Below are 19,478 nucleotides of genomic sequence, written 5' to 3'. Positions count from 1 at the left end.
AAGGTCTGATGATTGGGAGATTCAACATATGCGATCTTCAAGTTGAATTTATAGCTGATATTATCTGTTTAGTTTCAACTCTGTGTGTTTGTTGCAGTATTTTGGTACTTTTTATCGCAGGATTCTCGCTAAAATAATTGTTGGGATGGTATTTTTATAACTCAGTTGGATTTTTTCAGTGGTTTATGATTTTGATATATCGGCGTTTTGATTCTCATTTCATGCAGGGATGGAAGGGAATGACGACTTGATTTATTGTATGCTAATTCTTACGTACAGATTTTAGTAGAGATTTAATGAAATAAATACACAAATAAATAAAATGTTTTTAAAAATCTTTCCGTTACTTTATATTTGGACTGGGCTAAATGGGCTTTTGAAGTATGATATTAAAGCCCACCTGAATTTTGTACGAAAAATTTGTCCAGTTCAAGCCCAATTACTACAATAAATATGTATGATTATGGGCTTGGATGGCCCAATAAGCCCATAAATCTTTTAAATGAAACCCTGGTTAGCTTACTTATCCTTTAGAAAAAATATACAACTTTTTTGGTTCAAATATTATTCCATTTCTTGTAATTCCTAATTCTAATTCTTATATTGATTATGATATATATATATATATAATGAGTTTAGTTTGATTAGTTCCTACCCTGTTTTGAATTTCTTAAATCGAGAATTTTTTTTTTTTTTCTGAAGTAAAAACCAAGAACATATTATTGATATGATTGCTCGTACAGAAAGGTTGGGAAGTGGTCGTCCCAAACACATGGCCTAGCGTGACAAAAGCTCTAGCAAGAGAGTGAGCTTCCATATTGGTTTGCCTACGAACCCATCTTATTTTGATATCATGTCTAGCTTGAAGAAGGCCTTTACATTCCTCGAGGACAGCCCCCATCTCCGAGAAGTCCATCCTGTCCTTATATGCAGAGCAGAGGCAATTTGCTCGGCGTCAGTGAAGATAACTCCTCTTTTCTGGAAGTGCTCGGTTGCCCAATACAGCGCCTCCCTCACCGCAACCGCCTCAACGAAAATCTCCCTTCTCCGTCCTGGAAAATCGCTCCAACGCCGTAACAACGCAAATTCTCAAAGGATGCCCCTTTCACAAATTATAAAAGAAGTTATTTCTTATTCTAAATTAGTTTTACTTGAAATTTAAATGAAGTATTTTTGTAACCCTTTTCTTAGCAGGTAAAAATGCAAATCAAATAGTTCTATAAATTATAATTAATTTCTAGATATCACGTAACTAAATCGTAAATTTGAATATAAATGAAATAAATTTAAACCAAATTTCAGCCCTCTTGAGACCCCATCGCATCATGCTAGTTAGAAATGAAGTATAGCAAGTAGCCATAATGAAAATTTTGAACTCGTCATTAACTACATACAATTAAATACATTATATTTTCATTTACCAAGGGAAACAGCACAGCTTCTGTTATCTAATTCCATTATTCACATCCATAATAAGACGGTCTAAACAATATAAAGAACGTTAAAAGAAAAGACATACAAAAAGAACAATAACTTACAATGCATGAATGAACTCTTAACTCAAAAGCATCTTTCTTTTTTTCTTCTCTTCTTCACGGTAGGTTTTCTCTGTTTTTCTCCACATCTCCGACTACAAAACTCGGATATACACAAGAAAAGCTAACTTCTATAGCTCAGGTCTCAGGTAGACCAGACTTCCCGAAGCAGAATGTACCTTGCATTTATACTGCCATAACCTGCATGCTCCTTGTGTTTTCCACCTCCATTGGATAAAATCAATGGAGATGAAGGCATTTTGTCAATGATAGATGTCAGAGGAGAATCTAGTTCCTCAAGTTCTTCATCGCTGGTGTATCCTTTTCTCTGTACCACGGATATGTTCCTTGTCAGTTGAGAGTTTCCCCCCACCTCTGCAACTTTTTCCGCAACATCTGCGGATGAAGGAGGAGTGTAGACAACAGGGGCAGCTGAGTAAGGGAAGCTTCTGGCTGAGTCTCCAGATAATCTCCGCTCCACAATGCTCTAAACAAATGAAATACCAACGTGTCAAGCATTTATCAAGGAAATTTTCTCTCCCGACTGAAACATTTAGCAGACTGCAGATAAAACTAAACTATCAGAGCTAGACACGTGAGCCATCTAGGCTTAGTAACTGCTGCTCCCTATGCGGAGTCACATGTATTGATTTCTACTGTTTACCGTAACTGAAAAGTTGGCATTACCACCTAATATATAATATAATAACCGCATCAACCTAAATGGCAGTTTATAACCTGTGCTGGTTTTCAATCTATAAGGCATGCAACAGTCACCACCATGTAATGTTTGGATTTATTTTTTGGTAAAATCTAATTTGGGGTATATATATGTACTCTGTTCCCTTCCCTCCCTTATGCAGGACGTTAGCAAATACTTCTAAAGAGAAGCAAAAAAATCAAAAGTTCAAGCATAGGGCTAGTGGATAGAACCTATATTAGTTCATAAGACAAGCGATAACAAAAATAAAACATTTTGGCAAACAGCATAGCAAGGAATAATAACCAAAGCTTCAGTATGTAGACAAAATCAAATCTATATAATTTTAATCCATTAAAGTTCTCTGTATATCCTGTTGGTTCAGAAGTAAAGGAAACTCCTACCTCAGCATTCAATGCTTCCAATACTGATCCTGGCACAGAATCTGGACAGAATTCATCTGGAGTGAAGTTGCAGAGTATTCTTTTAATTAACGGAAGACTAATTGAAGGACACACCTAAAAACACAAAAACATAAAACTCAATCATACAATTCATTTATCAACTTAGAAGAGAAAAAACAAAATAAACTATATTGATGATAGTTTCAAAATAAACCTCCTTTCTAACCGATCGGTCTACAAGCATATCTTTGGGTAGCATTAGAAGATCACTCAGATGATCTAGCAGAATGAAAGATTTAGTCTCATCCTCTCCTACTTGTCTGTAATCCTCCTCACTGCTTTTTTCATCCTCTTTTGGAGAACTACCAGCATCCATGCCCAACATATCAGCAAGCCACCTAGACCAATTGCCGATCTGCATAGGATAGTAGTTCCCTTGTTCATGACACATGCATAGATAATAATCTTTTCATTTACAGACAAAAGAATATTCCAATATTATTCAAATGAACTGCTATGGCTTCACAATCATCCTTGTCAATAAGGGTTTCTTGGTTACTTTTCAGTTTTTCATGTTCTATTTCCTTTATCATGTAGTTAGTGTTTGCATGTTGTAGGGGGTTATTATTTTTATGATGGGATAGTTTAGGATTGTCTTGCAGGCAGCTGTTGCTGTTGCGAGGTAGTTTTATTTGGTGGCATATTAGCAGTTCCATTTACTTGCAATCAGGTACATTTATTTGCTGTTTTGGGGATACAAAGAACAAGCAGAACTTAATATAAGTTCTGAGTACCCTAAACTCTATAGATACAAAAGATTTTTTCTTACTTAGCCCTTACTTTTTATTTAGGAGATCAGATGGTTCCTTCCCAAATTAGCCATTACTATTTGTTCAAGAAAGAAAATATCACTCAACTTGCTCTTGACCTTTTTACTAGAGTTTTATGTAGAAAGATTCAAAACTAGGTCGATAGGATCGTAAGATTGAGGCCTAAAGCAAATTGCCTACGGCAGATTTTAGGTCCTTCCAGCAGCAATTCAATATCTTCCTGAAAATGAATTGGCGAAACATTGCACAAAATAGAGCTGAAAAGAAGCTGAATGCCCCGCACGGAAAAGGTAGGATTATTAGGCAAAAACAAGAACAAAACTAGATGGAAATAAGAAATTCAACTGAAATGATCCTTTTAGTAAGAAAATGAAACCCGATTCAGGAATCATCTCTCCTTCCACAAGATTTTTGCAGTGGGGAGTCCTAAAAGTTACTCTAACTGTAACTAAGTCTATAGTTTTAAGAAATAACAACTTAGTTCTTTCAACATTTTACTATTGCAAAATCTTTTTTTTTTTTTCAAAAAAGATATTATAGTAGGTTGCTTTATACATGATACATATTAAGTTATCATTTAACAATAATTAAAGATGTGGACTTAGTTGAAAGATATGCTTTTATGCAATCAATAAATTGTTACTTTTTGAAACTCTGAACACAAATGTAATTATACTCAAACTTTAAGGATTTTGATATAACTTATTCTATTTTATTTGCCAAAAAGCTGTCTATTACATTGAAACTCAGTACTGCTAACAAATGCCACTGCAAGCAGAAGTTTCAGTACATCTTTTCTGCATCCTACGTGTTACTATTTCCATGACTTAACAGTTTCTTAAATAATTTCCCCTTCTAAATCAATCTACAGAAATCCCTAGAAAATCTCATGTTCTTCTCTTGCACTTATAGGTGAGAACTATAACTGACAATAACTATCCTTAATCAGAAAACACGACTTCCGCAGTATAGAGTTGCAGGGAGTGGAGGAAAGTAGATTTCAATGTCCAAACACATAATTTTCAGTAAGGTGAACCAGTTTCTTTAAAAGCAAAGGTATCCAAATGAATCGAACTACAAAGGATGTTCTGCAAACATAGAACATACAGAATTTTTTAGCTGTGCACCAGATCCAAAACTCAAATCTCCAGCTGGAATGGGAAGGACTTTAGAATCTACAATAGGATCTGAGACAGGATCAGTTGGAATCTCATGGACTGACTCCCGCAGAATGGCATTGAACATTGCTACATCAAGTCTGGCAATACACTGTTCCATAACCTAATCAAAGGAATGCTATTCCAATTAATCAACCATTGTAAGTGGCGGAAATAAGACAAATCTGAGACAAGCAGAGCATGTAATGCCATTAAAATATGTATGGCTTGTGCAAGGCTGTATGTGAATTAAAATGAGAAAGAAAAGACAAGCAGATACGAAATATATACCATTCTTGCCAGGAGAGGCAAGCAACCACACTCATGCCCGCCTGCTCGAACAGGACAAAGCCTTTGAAAAGCATCTTGGAAAGCATTTTTCCATAGGTTAATGGAAAAGCTTCCTTGCTGCTGATCACCCAATGCTGGCCCCAACAGCTTTCTAATGGTTTTACTGGTGGAAGAATCCTCCATTGGAGATTGCATATGTGGAGTCAAGGCCTAAAGCAGCACAAACTACATAAGATCATTTTAAAATCTATCTAGCCAAGATAGTTTAAAACTGAATTCAAGGGATCAAATCCATTTTAAAAACACAGTTCCATTGAGACCCCTTTTCAAAGGCAAACAGAAAAGATGCAAGCATAGTAGGACTGCCTAGACATTATAAAGTAGTCACTAACAGCATCCAGTTTGAGTAAAACAAGACTCTCTTCCATTTTTACCTGCCACCACACTGATTCAACAATCCTAGAGAATATCCAAGATTCAATTTTTTCTAGTGCAGCTGTAAAGGTTCCTGTTTCCTGCCAATCCTCAAGAGAATGCATCAAGTCATTAACTTGTTTGCCGCTGGAACTACCCTTCCATTTCAATGTTGCGAACCTCCCCTCACTTCTTTTGCTACCCCCATTTGACTCAGACAACCTTGAACCAGGACTTGAGGTATGCACACTGCCAAATGCCTGAGAAATTATTTCCCTAAGCACAATGGTGTTTGACAACCAGAATGTTAACCTGATCAATAATAAAACAAAAAGATCAGGTTAGCAGATAATAACTATAAATATTAGGAACATACTTGATATGAACATTATGCTTTTACCTTGAAACATCACTGCCGCAGGACTTGGCAATCAAAACAAGGCCAGATACAGTGTTTTTAGCAATTGTGGCTCGCTTGTTTTGAGTCCAGTGTTTACAGGCATGAATATAGAGCCTAGAAAGGCGTCGAGCAGGTGTATGCACCTTGTGTGCTGAGCTACCATGTTCTGGTACTACAGAATAGAGAGAAATTTCAAGAGCAGCTACTTCTCTCAGCTCCTCTTCAAGTTTCTCTATTCGCATTTCCATATCTTCAATCTTTTGATTTAATGCTTCCTCATTGTCAAGCATACCATTTTCTTCAGCATCAACTGTGTCATTGTCATGCTCAACACTATGAGCACCATTTGAGGCTTCATCCAAAACATCAACCTTTTTTATTTCCTGAATATTCCCATCATAAGTTCCACCTGAAGATTTAGAATGATCTTGAAAGTTTTCAGAATTTTTAGTAGGATTGTTGACTGTAATATTAGCAGGCACTCCGCTAACTGTTACAGATTTATTAGGAGTGTTACTAATTGTTTTGGGTTGTAATTGATTAGCTTCACCATCAGATCCAGCTGTGCCTTCATTAGGACAAATATCTGAGGAATTATTGCTTTTGGAGACTTTCACCGCACTTTCTACATTCTCATCTTCAGTAGCAAAGGAATCCCCCTGAGATGATGTTGAATCTCTTATTGTATCAGAATCTGATTCATATTCTTTCTCTTGTTCACGATCTTTGTCGAAATCACTGGAATGACCATCTAAATTTTCATCCTTCTTTGTTTTCTCAGCAGCTGTATTAGCTTTAGGATCTTGAGGAGTCTGTTCTAATTTGTTGACTTCGTCCACATAATGTATAACCAACTCTTCATAAACTTCAGGAAGCTGTGAGCCTGCAGTCGGCTCACTTCCTCGCATATTGGAGCCTGCCTTGGAATTCAAAACTTTCGGTTCACGGTGTTTTGCATTTAAATTTTTGGAGCCATTTGACTGCTGCTTTTGATCTTTTCTTCCAGTTTTTCCAGAGCGCTTTGATTGAATATCATTTGAAGTTCTCCTCTTCTCAATCTCTTTCATATTTAAATCAATACAAAAACTAACTAAAATGGAGAAGTACCGTGAGGCAGAAATAATAAGCCGACAAAACCTGCCAAAGCTTGTCAATAATATGCCAATGCTGGATGGAAACGAGGAAAATGTATTAGAGATTTCTGCTTTAACGTGCGGGGAAAACTAGTTCCGGAGCTCTCCTTCAGTATCCTAATATTGCAACAATCTGCAACAACAAAATAGCATTGATTTTTAGTGGCTAACTCAGCTAAGGGCCACAATAGCGCTTAATCAAAAATGTCATGCGTCATGAGATTTATGAGCTCTAAAACAGAATAATATAGAGTAAAACTAATCTGGCCAGCAGAGTAAATAAAAGTTGAATTGTCATTCCGAATCCTTCAAGAATTTTCACCAATTACAGGAGAAGAACTTCCATAAAACAACAAAATTCCACTGTAGAAAGCCTAAAGATCATGAGCACTTCCTTGGAAGCTGATTGTTCAAATTGAAATATCTGTTGTACGATTGAAAATAAACTTATTATGTCATTTGACGTTTCATTGTGCTCGAAAAGCACGAGATATAAGATGTTTCAGCTTATTTAGAATTTGAACTGTAACTAGTAAATGCATGACCTACAATTTTTTATGCTCAGATTTAGCAATAACAAAGAAAGAAAGCGACTGATGTTACATGATTGTGAAGACAGATGGCAGTGGACACTTAATGATAACCAGATAAAGATAATCAGCAAAATAGAGATACAACTCAGCAAAGGAAGTACCAGGCTATTTTAGTCACCGTCAAGCAATCTGAGAATATCTATGCAAGGTTCGAAGCAACCAAAAAATCTTCAATTGTAACAGTGACTAGATAACAGGCTGGACAAATTTGACGACTATTTCTCGAGATTCCACAACTGACAAGCAAAAGAGAAAAAAGAACACAGTTATCATTATTTCATTGTAATTTTTTATCCTAACCACGAAAGATCAAATAATCTTAATCACAAACGCAATCAACATCAAAAGCCAGCAAAGAAACTAAAAACTTCACGTTGTGAAGAAATTTCATTGCATCATAGAAGACTGAACCGAACCTACAGCAAGTAGGACCACTTGCAGATGTGACAGGATTCATGTACTACCAGGCAATAATCGTAAATAACCCTCTACCATCAAGAATTATGCCTCATTTTCCACTCACGCCTTAGACATTTCATGGAGTTCTGTGCTCCATATACAGAGTAGAACCAAACAACAGCTAAATCGACCTGATCTAATCTCGCAATTGACAGTTAAAACTACATCTGCATTCCTTCCAGATCGATCAAGAAAGCCAACTACATTCAGTTTCACCACCTAAAAAATGAGTTCAAGCACCTGATCTAGCCCAGAATTCACCAACATTTATCCAAGATACACGAATCAGAACAAGAAAATCGTGCGAACTAGAATAAAAATAGGAAAGAAAAAGCCAAAACTCATGCACAGCAACATCAACTAATAAGGAACCAAAACAAAACAGAAAAACTCAGCTGAAGCAGCAGAACACATACCGCATAGACTACGAAAAGTTTTCACAGCAAAGAAAATGAAAGCGAAATTTCAAAGGATAGACGCCAAACAGCACCGATAGTTACACTTGGGATCAGGTGCTTTAGAAGCAAGTTGCAATGCGTTTCATTCTGTCACTTTTCACCGCAAAAAGACAGAATGGGAAGAGGAAGAAGAGAAACGGCTAAAACTGTAAAAACAAAATAAAAATAAAATAACAAGCTGATATACCATGTGTATATGTGTATATATATATATATATATACTATTAACACACTGCAAAAAAACAAAACAGAGAAGAGAGAGAGAGAGAAAAAAGTTACCGCAGCTTTTGGCTCCAGCTTCGAAGATCGGCAAAAGCTTAAACAATGTTCAATATCTGCTAGGTGCCGGACGCTCCTCGGGATTCTATAATGCCAGTCTTGTTTCCTGGAAAGGAACTTTCTCTTTCTGTAGTGTGCGTGTGGCGTGGACAGCGACTTTACTATTTCCAGGACTTGAACTCGTGGGCCGTAGTGGTGGTGATGGGAGCGACGCAAGTGCGGGAAAGAGATGAGGAATTTAAAAGGGGTGGCGAATCTTCGTAGAGATATGTACGGATTAGAGGTGGAGTGGTGACCGGGAATGGCTGTCGGTGGGGGAGAAGTGACCGGGAATTGCCGGTTACACTTCGCGTATAACGCAAGCGTTTTTTTGATTATATACCTAAACTGCCATCATTTTTTTCGCTGAATTACGGAAGTTTCATAGTCTCTAGTCATGATTTGACTGGGACTGTCTGTGTCTACAGCCTGGATCTCGGACATGGTCATTGACACCGGCTGGGATGTAACGTCCTACCTTTTAATTATATATATACATTTCTATTTATTTTTTATTTTATTTTATTATCTTGTGCATAATAAAAATAATTTTGAAAAAAAAATTACAGAAATAATATTTTCCATTGGATTGGGTTCGGCCCAAGCCCACAGACTGCCCCGATTATTTAACTTTTTGCTAAATTAATTTCGTAACTGGTGCGGGCGGAGGTTCCATTCGAGACGAGGGAGGTGGGGCGAGGCGAAGATGAGAAGGCGAAATCTGTTGAACAATTCCTGGTTTCTCTTTCTTCTCGTTACGCTCACTCTGTCTCCGTTAATCCCTAATTCTGCGTTTATTCTGTGTGATCATACTTACATATGTGTGCATGTTTTTGGCGGATGATCTGAAATTTCTAACAGCGAGTTGCCTGTACCGAATCATTCGGATCGAAGGTGAATGGAGCTCACGACGGTTTCGTATGATGCAGATGCTAGGTAAATCCACTTTGCTTCATCGTTAATGATTAGATTATATATGCTATGCATCTTGTATAGGGACAAGATACCAAACAAGCATGTCTATATATTTGCGTGCTTTGCTTTTTGGATCTCATATTAATAAGGTAATTTATTTACTTCTGTTGAGTCTGGTGGAATTTATAATGGCTTCGAGTTGCTAGCTGAGAAAACGAAGGACAAAGAAGCATTAGAATTATGCTTCTACACCGCTCTATTTCTGAGAATTTCTATGACCGAATCGATCGGCCTGAAGCTTTAATCCAGTTATAATGCAAGGTCTAATTAATAGTTTGTCTGCACTACTTGAAGCAAGCGCCGACTGATATACATATATATATATATATATACATACACATATATATAAAGGTGGTAGATTGAAGTTATATAAATCGACATTGTCCCTAGTTAAATGTTGAACCAGTTTCCCTAAGCGGGTAAGAAATGAGTCGGGTCTATTACTTATAAATTAAGTTCACTTAGATGTAAGTTTTTAGTTGAAATCTAATTAACAAAGTAGCAAGATTCAAACTGTAGTTTCCAATTCAGAATCTAGACCTCTTATTCTGAACTCCATAACTCCTGAACCAATTTAGTTGACAGAGATGGAAGAACTTCTATTTGTTTATAGATCTTATTACAGAAGCACTTTGCTTACCAGGTCGTCCAGATTCATGGCTGATGACCCATTAGGAGCACTAGCCTCCTCTGCCAATCTTTTCCAGTGCATGGCTTTCTTCTTCATCATCTTTCCCTTCTCTTCCTCCATCAGTTCCCTCAACAGCTTCTCTACTTCATTTCTGTCCACATCATTTGGGATCTCTAAACCAACCTCAAACCGTTTGCAAATGCTCCAACAATTTGTTTGTTGATCTGCAAAGAATGGCCAACAGAGCATGGGAACTCCTGCACTTAAGCTTTCGATTGTGGAGTTCCACCCGCAATGGGTTAGAAATCCTCCAATTGATGGATGGTTGAGCACTTTTTCTTGTGGGCACCAACTTGCAATCAAACCTCTTTCTTTGGTTGCAGCCACAAACTCTGATGGAAAAACTGCGTTTTCTCCAATCACCAAATCAGGCCTTATTATCCACAAAAATAGGTATTTGCTGTTAACAAGTCCCATCCCAAATTCAAGTAGCTGTTGGTTGCTCAGTACCGCTACACTCCCGAAATTCACATACACCACTGAGTTGGGTTCTCTGGATTCTAGCCATTCAAGGCATTCAGTTTCTTCTTTCCATAGATTGTATCCCACAGACTGGAGAGAAGATTCGGGGGTATGATTGAGAAGTAATTGGAGAGGGCCAATTGCATAAAAGCAAGGGAACATGGATGAGACTGCATCCAAAGCTTCCCTCTCTAATCTGTCGAATGTATGAATAAGGATGGCGGATGATTCAGAAGCTCTTTCAACTGCTACCATAATGAACTTAAGCATGAAATCATTGGGATCTGTAGTTTGAATAAATGTCGACAAGTCCTTCAAACGTATGTCCTTCAATCCAGGAATGAAGTCAATAACGGTGTCCAACCACCCATTCGTTAAATAGCTCTCATCTGCAAATAAGAATGGAAGTCATTGTGATGGTTATAAGCATATACGATACATGCATGATTTTCAAGTACTTCATTTTTCAGGTGCTCAAAAACAATACCTGTTTATGATTGTCGAAGCCCCGAGAAAGGCCTCAGCATTTTTACCTCAGTGCTTGTCTCTTTGGTGAAGTTTCAGGGTTGCTCAATAATACAGATCCCAGGAAATGGCCCCAGAGAAATAATTGAGAATAAATTTTCTAATAGAACTATTAATTTGACACAATCAAGTGCGTGATATTATTATTCCGATCTCTTTATGCGATAAAAAATTTTCGCTGTGTAATGCATACCTTTAAGAGGCGTGAAGCCCTTCTCCTTAAGAGCCCTAAAGTGTTTCACAGCTACGAAAACACTCGCAGAACTTGGGAAGAAACTAACGACAGGGATCCCGAGTTCTTGGGCAGCTTCGGCAGTAAATGGCATGAAAGAGTCTGCAACTATACAAGTGACGGGAGGGATGTTCTTGGATGAAGAATGGTTCAGTTTGGCAAGGAGGTTCCTGAATGGAGACAATAAGTTGGTCGAAACAGAATTACATACAGCAACAACGTCTTGGGTGGCATCAGGATTTGAAGGAGGGAGGCCGTCGGGGATAGTTTCAAACTGAAAGTCAGGCAAGCCATCCAGAGAATTGGGGCCTCTCGATTTGAGAAAGCGTTTGTGGTTGAACTCTGTGTTCACAAAAGTAATATGAAAGCCTTTATGGTGAAGAAGCTTTGCAAGTTGAAGCAATGGCTTTATATGGCCTTGAAATGGATATGCGATGACCACGGCATGAGGCTTCTTACTTTCTTCCATTGAAGTCTTCTCTCACACCACAGACTGATTGGCAAGAAGGGATTTTTCTCTGCTTTTGTCACTGTATCTTTATGCCTGGATGTTGCCGAAAAAATTTGTTATCTTATCTGTAGACTTCTGAAATCAGATCACGTGGTCAGACGATCTTAATTAACTCATTGAAGTAATCAGGTCTTAACTCGTTGGGATTTGGATCATAGTTAATGTAAATAGCCGATCAAGTTTAACAGCCACGAACACGAAAATGTTTCTGTCAGACGTGTTGATGTCTCTTTTAAACTAAGAGGAGCTTATGTAGATTAAATGAAAAGATACAGGTGCGAGGGGTGGAGGGTGCGTCCGGCAAATAGCTTACGTGTGAACAATGGAGTGTGTATCCAGACAAGAGCTCACATTTACTTTAGGTAAGAGCTGATTAGAGAAGATTCAACGTCAGAGAAACTTTCTGGTTCTTAAGATCTGCATTAATGGAAGTTGATGCTATCACTTATCTATAAGGAAGTTTGGAAGAGATAAGTCCATGTGTCGTGTTAGGATTGGGTGGGACGAAGGCATATATGTAAAAATGGATAGGAGCTGCCCCGTATCAGGGATTTTTCCTTTACACTGCTGGCCAGGTTTAGTTATGGCCTGGCAGGCTGGGATTGGGACAGCAGCCAGCCAGTGGGAGAATCGTTACTTATTAATAATAAAGTGCACTTGTATATTTGTTATTTATCATTTTACCTTCTTATAACAATTCAATAACGTTGAGTGACAACTCCTTGATTAATGTGTAGTAGCTAAAATCATGTCCACGAAATCTTATAGATTTCTTTAAAAAAAAAAAAAAAATTGGCATTTTTATTTTTTATTGTGGTCATCTTATTGATATATTTCCTACTAACATACCCAAATTTTGATTTGAAGATAAAATTATTTGGTTTACAATCACTTGAGCACTATGTAATTTGAAGATAATATTAAAATTTGGGTTCAATTTACTTTTTCATTTCACATGAAATAATAAGAATTTAAAATAAGTAATATAAATATTTGAATGAATAAGATGGAAATTCTAAGTTAATGTGATAGTCAAATCATCTGTAAGTAAATACTAGATTAATAGTAAATTGGCTAAATCAATTTTAGTAATTAAAATTAACATCTAACAACACTTCTTTAACGATTGAATAGGATGAAATGTATAATTAATCTTAATAACTTATTAAAAAATAATATAATATTTTTTTTCGTCATTATTGCTCTGAATTAATCTTAAAATATAGTTGAATAAATAATTATTTATATTTCATGTCAATCATAACTGACTAATGAATGACATGAAACTCATTTCTTTTTTTGTTCAATTATCTTGATCAAGTTCTTAATATAGGCGTTATAATAAATAACAATATAAAATTTAAACTTATTACCAAAGTTAATAAATTTTATCTTGGTCAATCATTAATTGTACAAGTATTTAATCACACTCAATATCATTTCAATTATAATTCTATGATCATAAGTGTCCATAATTAAAATATAATAAATTACTTGTTAATTATTATGATGATTTCAAGTTGAAAAAAATTCTTACATCTTATCTTATTGATTGTTATAATAAATAACAGTATAAAATTTAAACTTATTACTAAAGTTAATAAATTTTATCTTGGTCAATTATTAATTGTACAAGTATTTAATCACACTCAATATTATTTTAATTATAATTCTATGATCATAAGTGTCCATAATTAAAATATAATAAATTACTTGTTAATTATTATGATGATTTTAAGTTGAAAAAAATTCTTACATCCTATCTTTTTAAAAGAATATTGTATTTATAATTTAAGATAATTTTAACCATTAAAAATTTTCAATTGGGTCGGTTCAATAATTATATCTCCGTATACATCATTTATATATATGATTTAGTTAATGAGATCAACTAATTTTCATCTTATAGAGATCATCAAATATATATTAGTTTTACTAAATCATTAATGTCTTATTTTGATGATCTAATGATCAAGAATATTTTATATTAAATCATAAAAACTTCACTTTCATTATCAAGATCTCTATGTTGATGTAAAATCTGTAAATTTAATAAATAATTTTATTATATAAATTAAATAATAAGATAATAAATATAATAATAAAAATATTATTGTCATATATTAAAATAAATTGTCAAATAAAAATTTATTCAATATACTAAATGAATAATTAGATTTTGAACATAATGATTATATTTCAAACAATATGTAGGTCGGTGGTAGATTGAAGTTATATAAATTGATATTGTTCTTAGTTGTCAAATGTTGAACCAGTTTCCATGAACGGATAAGATATGAGTTATATCTACTATTTATAAATTAAAAAAGTTCTCTCGGATGAAAGTTTTTTCGTTAAAATTTAATTAACAGAAATAGGACGGTAGCAAGATTCAAACTCTAGATTCCGATTCAGAAACGGAAGAACATTTGTTTGTTTATAGATCTTATGATAGAAGCACTTTGCTTACCAGGTCATCCAGATTCATGGCTGATGACCCATTAGGAGCACTAGCCTCCTCTGCCAATCTTTTCCAGTGCATGGCTTTCTTCTTCATCATCTTTCCCTTCTCTTCCTCCATCAGTTCCCTCAACAGCTTCTCTACTTCATTTCTGTCCACATCATTTGGGATCTCTAAACCAACCTCAAACTGTTTGCAGATGCTCCAACAATTTGTTTGTTGATCTGCAAAGAATGGCCAACAAAGCATGGGAACTCCTGCACTTAAGCTTTCGAGTGTGGAGTTCCACCCGCAATGGGTTAGAAATCCTCCAATTGATGGATGGTTGAGCACTTTTTCTTGTGGGCACCAACTTGCAATCAAACCTCTTTCTTTGGTTGCAGCCACAAACTCTGATGGAAAAACTGCGTTTTCTCCAATCACCAAATCAGGCCTTATTATCCACAGAAATGGGTGCTTGCTGTTAACAAGTCCCATCCCAAATTCAATTAGCTGCTGGTTGCTCAGTACTGCCACACTCCCGAAATTCACATAAACCACTGAGTTGGGTTCTCTGGATTCTAGCCACTCAAGGCATTCAGTTTCTTCTTCCCATAGGTTGTATCCCACAGAGTCGAGAGAAGATTCAGGGGTATGATTGAGAAGTAATTGGAGAGGGCCAATCGCATAAAAGCAAGGAAACATGGATGAGACTGCATCCAAAGCTTCCCTCTCTAATCTGTCGAATGTATGAATAAGGATGGCGGATGATTCAGAAGCTCTTTCTACTGCTTCCATAAGGGCGTTGAACATGAAATCATTGGGATCTGAAGTTCGAACAAATGACGGCAAGTCCTTCAAACGTATATCCTTCAATCCAGGAATGAAGTCGATAACGGTGTCCAGCCACCCATTCGTTAAATAGCTCTCATCTGCAAATAAGATTAGCGTTTCGTGTGATGGTTATAAGCATATCAAAATACATGCATGATTTTCAGTCATTTCGCTTTTGAGTTGCTCAAAAAACAATAGCACTTTATGATCATCGAGGCCGACCCCAAGAAAGGCCTCAGCACTTCTAGCTCAGTGCTTGTCCCTTTGGTATGGTATGCCCGATGATACGGCTTCCAGAAAAAAGCCCCGAAGAAAGAAATTAGAAAATCGTTCTGATAAAACCAGTATATTCACACGATCAAGTGCATGATACTGTTATACTTAAAATCTCTTTAGCAGATAATGCAAACCTTTGAGAGGCGTGTAGCCCTTCTCCTTAAGAGCCCTAAAGTGTTTCACAGCTACGAAAACACTCGCAGAACTTGGGAAGAAACTAACGACGGGGATCCCGAGTTCACGGGCAGCTTCGACCGCAAATAGCATGGTAGTATCTGAAACAATGCTAGTAACGAGAGGGATATTATTATTAGATGAAGAATGGTTCAGTTTGGCAAGGAGGTCCCCGAACGGAGCCAAGAAGTTGGTCGAAGCAGACTTAAATACAGCAACAACGTCTTGGGAGGCATCAGGATTTGAAGGAGGGAGGCCGTCGGGAATGGTTTCAAACTGGAAGTCAGGCAAGCCATCCAGAGAATCGGGACCTCTCGACTTGAGAAAGCGCTTGTGGTTGAACTCTGTGTTCACAAAAGTAATATGAAAGCCTTTATGGTGAAGAAGCTTTGCAAGTTGGAGCAATGGCTTTATATGGCCTTGAAATGGACATGGAATGACCACGGCATGAGGCTTCTTACTTTCTTCCATTGAAGCTTTCTCGGATCTGACTTCTTATCTACAGGGAGGATGGCAAGAGACGAGAAGTCCAGATTTCGTGTTAGAAGTGGATGTAGAATTGATAAGGTTTTACACTGCTGGTTGGGCCTGTTATGTTGGGCCTGGTTCCAGCCTGGCAGGCCTGATGGGCTGGGCCGGGCCCAACTATTAATTATTAATATTATTACTTTTATTATATATTAATTATTAATTTACTTTTAAACATATTAAATACTTTAAATATCTGCATAAATTAAATATAAAAAAAAAAAATACCATTTTCTAGAGGCTTAATTATCTTTTGAGCATAAAATTATTTTCCACCTTTGTAAAATTAATTTATAATTTTTTAAATTTCTTTGTATTTACTATTATTTTTCTGGGAGTAAAAAAACATATTTATATAAATAAAGACACAAAACTAAAAAGGAAAAAACACGTTATGAACAGTTAAGAGTTATACGACATAAATTTAAGATTCTATTTCCTAATTCTGTTCGAATAAGGAAATTTATTACATTTCCCACAGTATTTAGGAAATTCGTGTATCTATATATATATATATATATATACTCGCTATACCTCTGTTGCTCGGGTGACGATAAGCGAACCCTGCTTTTCTTCCAGCAAACTGATCTGTATGTAAATATATATACACGTATGGATGAAACTTTCAGGAGATTGATGAAGAGGAAAATAATGGGTGGAGTTCAAAAACCAGGAAAGAAAATTACAAAAGGAAGAAGAAAGTTGCTTAATCAAAACCCTACCCATTGATACGTTAGTAGAAGTAGCTGGCCGGGTTTGCTCGGTTTCCTCTCCACTGATCTTCTAAATGCCAAACTGAGTTGCAGGGATTTCCTGGAAGCATCAGACCATCCTCGTGTTCTGGAACTCGTTTGCATCGACAAATTCCCAGCAATTCCGTGGCGGATTAGCGAGGCCAGCTCTTGCTTCATAAGGCAGTGCAGAGGGAGCGGCAATGCGGAGGCAATTTACAGACAAGGAATGGTGGAATACTTCAGCTCGAACAGCAGGAGTCAGGGCTCCGGCGGCTGAAGACAGCGAGAGAGAAGGATCGCAGAGAAGCAATGTACGTGTATGGCATTATCCTGTTTGTTTATTCCGGCGGAAGGGAAGGGATGAAGATTTTGTCTCGTTTGATTTTTTCCGACGTCGAGAAGTGTCGGGAAAGAGTGAAATCGTTGATGAAGGAGATGTGGGTGAGTACATATGTAGTTGATGCAGCTTGATTCTCTTTACCGTCTAAACGACACCGTATGCGGCTGCGCTGGTAATCGACGCACGTCTCTGCATGCAAACAATGGGTGGCCGTTCACCCCCAACCTCAAACAAGATGACGTTGATTTTTGTGAATATTGTTTTTGGAATGATCAAGTTGGTCTGTTCCTAGATATGCTAAGGAATTAATGCATGGGGATATACATATTTACATATACATATACATATAAATATATATATTCGTGTGCATGAATATTATAGCCAACTTGCTAAAAGTTTTAGTGAGGCCAAAAGAAAACGTAAATTTTCAAGCTTCACCAAATATACTTGCGCCTCTCATCATCACAACATATACAAATATAAACATAGACATATATATATATATATACATACACTTATGCCTCAACTTGAGAAGAGAATGAAAATTGAAGTGAAACGAAAGAGGCAAAGCTTAAACTCACAAGTTAAAACAGTGTCAAGTGGGAGGGAGTTTCTTCAGAAAAGTTATGAGAGCAGAAAGCTTCCCACACTCTTAATACAACATTGAATCTGAAATATTTGTCTCGGACAATAATATTTCAAAGCAATCTCGATGTGCCTCTAGAAATAAACTCGACCCAGAAGATCAATATCTAAGATGTGCACACGCGCACACAGGTATAAACATGCATGCACTCGCATGCACACACGAATGTCAACCGGAAGGGAGGCTGCAATAAGTTTCAAGCATGGAGAGGCAGTAGTGGAAAATAAAAACACATACAGACACAAACTTCAATTTTAAGGGAGGCTCCAGTAAGTTTCAAGCATGGAGAACCAGCAGGTAGAACTAAAACACAATAAGTATTATTAAGACCGTACAGTTTGTTTTCTGCCTCTTCAAGGGGTGAAGATTAGATCAAAAATGGCCTCAAGTCAATAAAAATCTATGCTCCGGAAACCAATTACCGATATGGTACATATATAAGACAAGCAAAACAAAGATATAAGTGCATTATCCTTCTGTTTCCATTGGATATTAAGTCAAAGTCACGCAGATGAGAATCGAAGAGTGGCATCGCTTGGCACCTGCTAATTGCAAGTTTTCTAGAGAAAGTATTAATTTACTTATCACCCAAAAAAATTATTCATCTATTTGTTTATTTTGAGAAGAAAGCACATCCATGCATCAGAGAAGAAAGTAGAGTTTGTTAAGGACTATAAGGAATCACATAAATAATCCCTAAGCGAAATGAGGGTACAAATTTCAAAACAATCAAGTAGAACTAAGAGGAAAAACTGAAAACACCAAAGGGTTCTTCTCACAAACTAGAAAATAAGTACCAAAAGGGGGATTGGGTTGAGGCGAGGGGAATGAATGGCACATGAAGGTTGGAAAGCCAGAAACACTTGCAGAAAGGTAATAGACAGAGGAAAACCTAAAGACCTTTTCACTACCCCAAAAGTTGGAGGCTAGAATGTTGCAGGACTAATCACTTAACTTGTCTTGAGAAAAACTTTGTACCCTTGACTATTCTCGGTTCTTTGGAAAGAGAGGAACAAAAAAGTGTTTAAGACACTTGTTCTTTTGTTAGAGCCAGAGATTCTTGGTTCCATTCCCAAAATTTTCTGTTGATAGGGACGCTAATCCTGAATGATGAGGATTCGCAAACCTTGATTAATTTTTTGACAATTGACCTTTCGTAAATATAGTTGGTTGGCAAACCTTGGTGCCTTTTAACGTTATTCACTTTTTCAGCCAAAACAAGAAGAATACAGAGGAACAAAAACTGAAGGTTTCCTTTTTTTCACAAAGAAAATATACATTCAATATGCACCACAGGACGCCACCCATGTACAAAAGAGACTACTAAAATGTAGTTAGTAAAATGTCTATAAGGTTCCCTAATTCCTCCCGTCAAGCAAAGGGCAATCCACAAATATGTAAGATGTGGAACCACATAT

The 19,478-nt window shown here is 36.6% G+C and overlaps 4 protein-coding genes across 7 annotated transcripts; 1 reads left to right on the top strand and 3 right to left on the bottom strand.

The window, feature by feature from the left end:
- Positions 1-1,359: 1,359 nt before the first annotated feature.
- On the bottom strand, positions 1,360-8,864 carry LOC110811709 (nucleolar-like protein). 4 transcript variants are annotated; one of them, XM_022038275.2, is made up of 10 exons: positions 8,654-8,864; positions 8,333-8,520; positions 7,559-7,693; positions 5,732-6,997; positions 5,352-5,643; positions 4,918-5,127; positions 4,577-4,750; positions 2,866-3,054; positions 2,640-2,753; positions 1,360-2,022 (listed from the first exon to the last, which is right to left on the bottom strand). In XM_022038275.2, the coding sequence occupies exons 4-10, from the start codon at positions 6,796-6,798 to the stop codon at positions 1,681-1,683; spliced, it is 2,388 nt and encodes a 795-aa protein (XP_021893967.2). In that variant the 5' UTR covers positions 6,799-6,997; positions 7,559-7,693; positions 8,333-8,520; positions 8,654-8,864; the 3' UTR covers positions 1,360-1,680. The 4 variants fall into 4 exon arrangements, with proteins under 4 accessions (XP_021893967.2, XP_021893962.2, XP_021893963.2 ...); XM_022038270.2 differs by having other exon boundaries at positions 2,854-3,054; positions 8,654-8,862; XM_022038271.2 differs by lacking the exon at positions 8,333-8,520 and having other exon boundaries at positions 2,854-3,054; positions 8,654-8,862.
- Positions 8,865-9,187: 323 nt separating this feature from the next.
- On the top strand, positions 9,188-18,008 carry LOC110811717 (putative F-box protein At1g67623). The gene is given in 4 exon segments (XM_088209841.1): positions 9,188-9,430; positions 9,554-9,628; positions 17,147-17,328; positions 17,331-18,008. Coding segments are annotated over 3 exon segments (435 nt in total). The 5' UTR covers positions 9,188-9,430; positions 9,554-9,590; the 3' UTR covers positions 17,546-18,008.
- LOC110811716 (7-deoxyloganetin glucosyltransferase-like) lies at positions 10,010-12,519 on the bottom strand. Its single transcript, XM_022038282.2, has 2 exons — positions 11,539-12,519; positions 10,010-11,209 (listed from the first exon to the last, which is right to left on the bottom strand). The coding sequence occupies exons 1-2, from the start codon at positions 12,044-12,046 to the stop codon at positions 10,287-10,289; spliced, it is 1,431 nt and encodes a 476-aa protein (XP_021893974.2). The 5' UTR covers positions 12,047-12,519; the 3' UTR covers positions 10,010-10,286.
- Positions 14,373-16,371, bottom strand: LOC110811782 (7-deoxyloganetin glucosyltransferase-like). Its single transcript, XM_022038353.2, has 2 exons — positions 15,773-16,371; positions 14,373-15,460 (listed from the first exon to the last, which is right to left on the bottom strand). The coding sequence occupies exons 1-2, from the start codon at positions 16,281-16,283 to the stop codon at positions 14,535-14,537; spliced, it is 1,437 nt and encodes a 478-aa protein (XP_021894045.1). The 5' UTR covers positions 16,284-16,371; the 3' UTR covers positions 14,373-14,534.
- Positions 18,009-19,478: the final 1,470 nt, after the last annotated feature.

The sequence above is a fragment of the Carica papaya genome, chromosome 8 (assembly GCF_054855325.1).
Source record: "Carica papaya isolate Zhongbai chromosome 8, ASM5485532v1, whole genome shotgun sequence".
In the NCBI taxonomy this organism is placed as follows: Eukaryota; Viridiplantae; Streptophyta; class Magnoliopsida; order Brassicales; family Caricaceae; genus Carica; species Carica papaya.
This window is presented reverse-complemented; position numbering and strand designations above follow the sequence as displayed.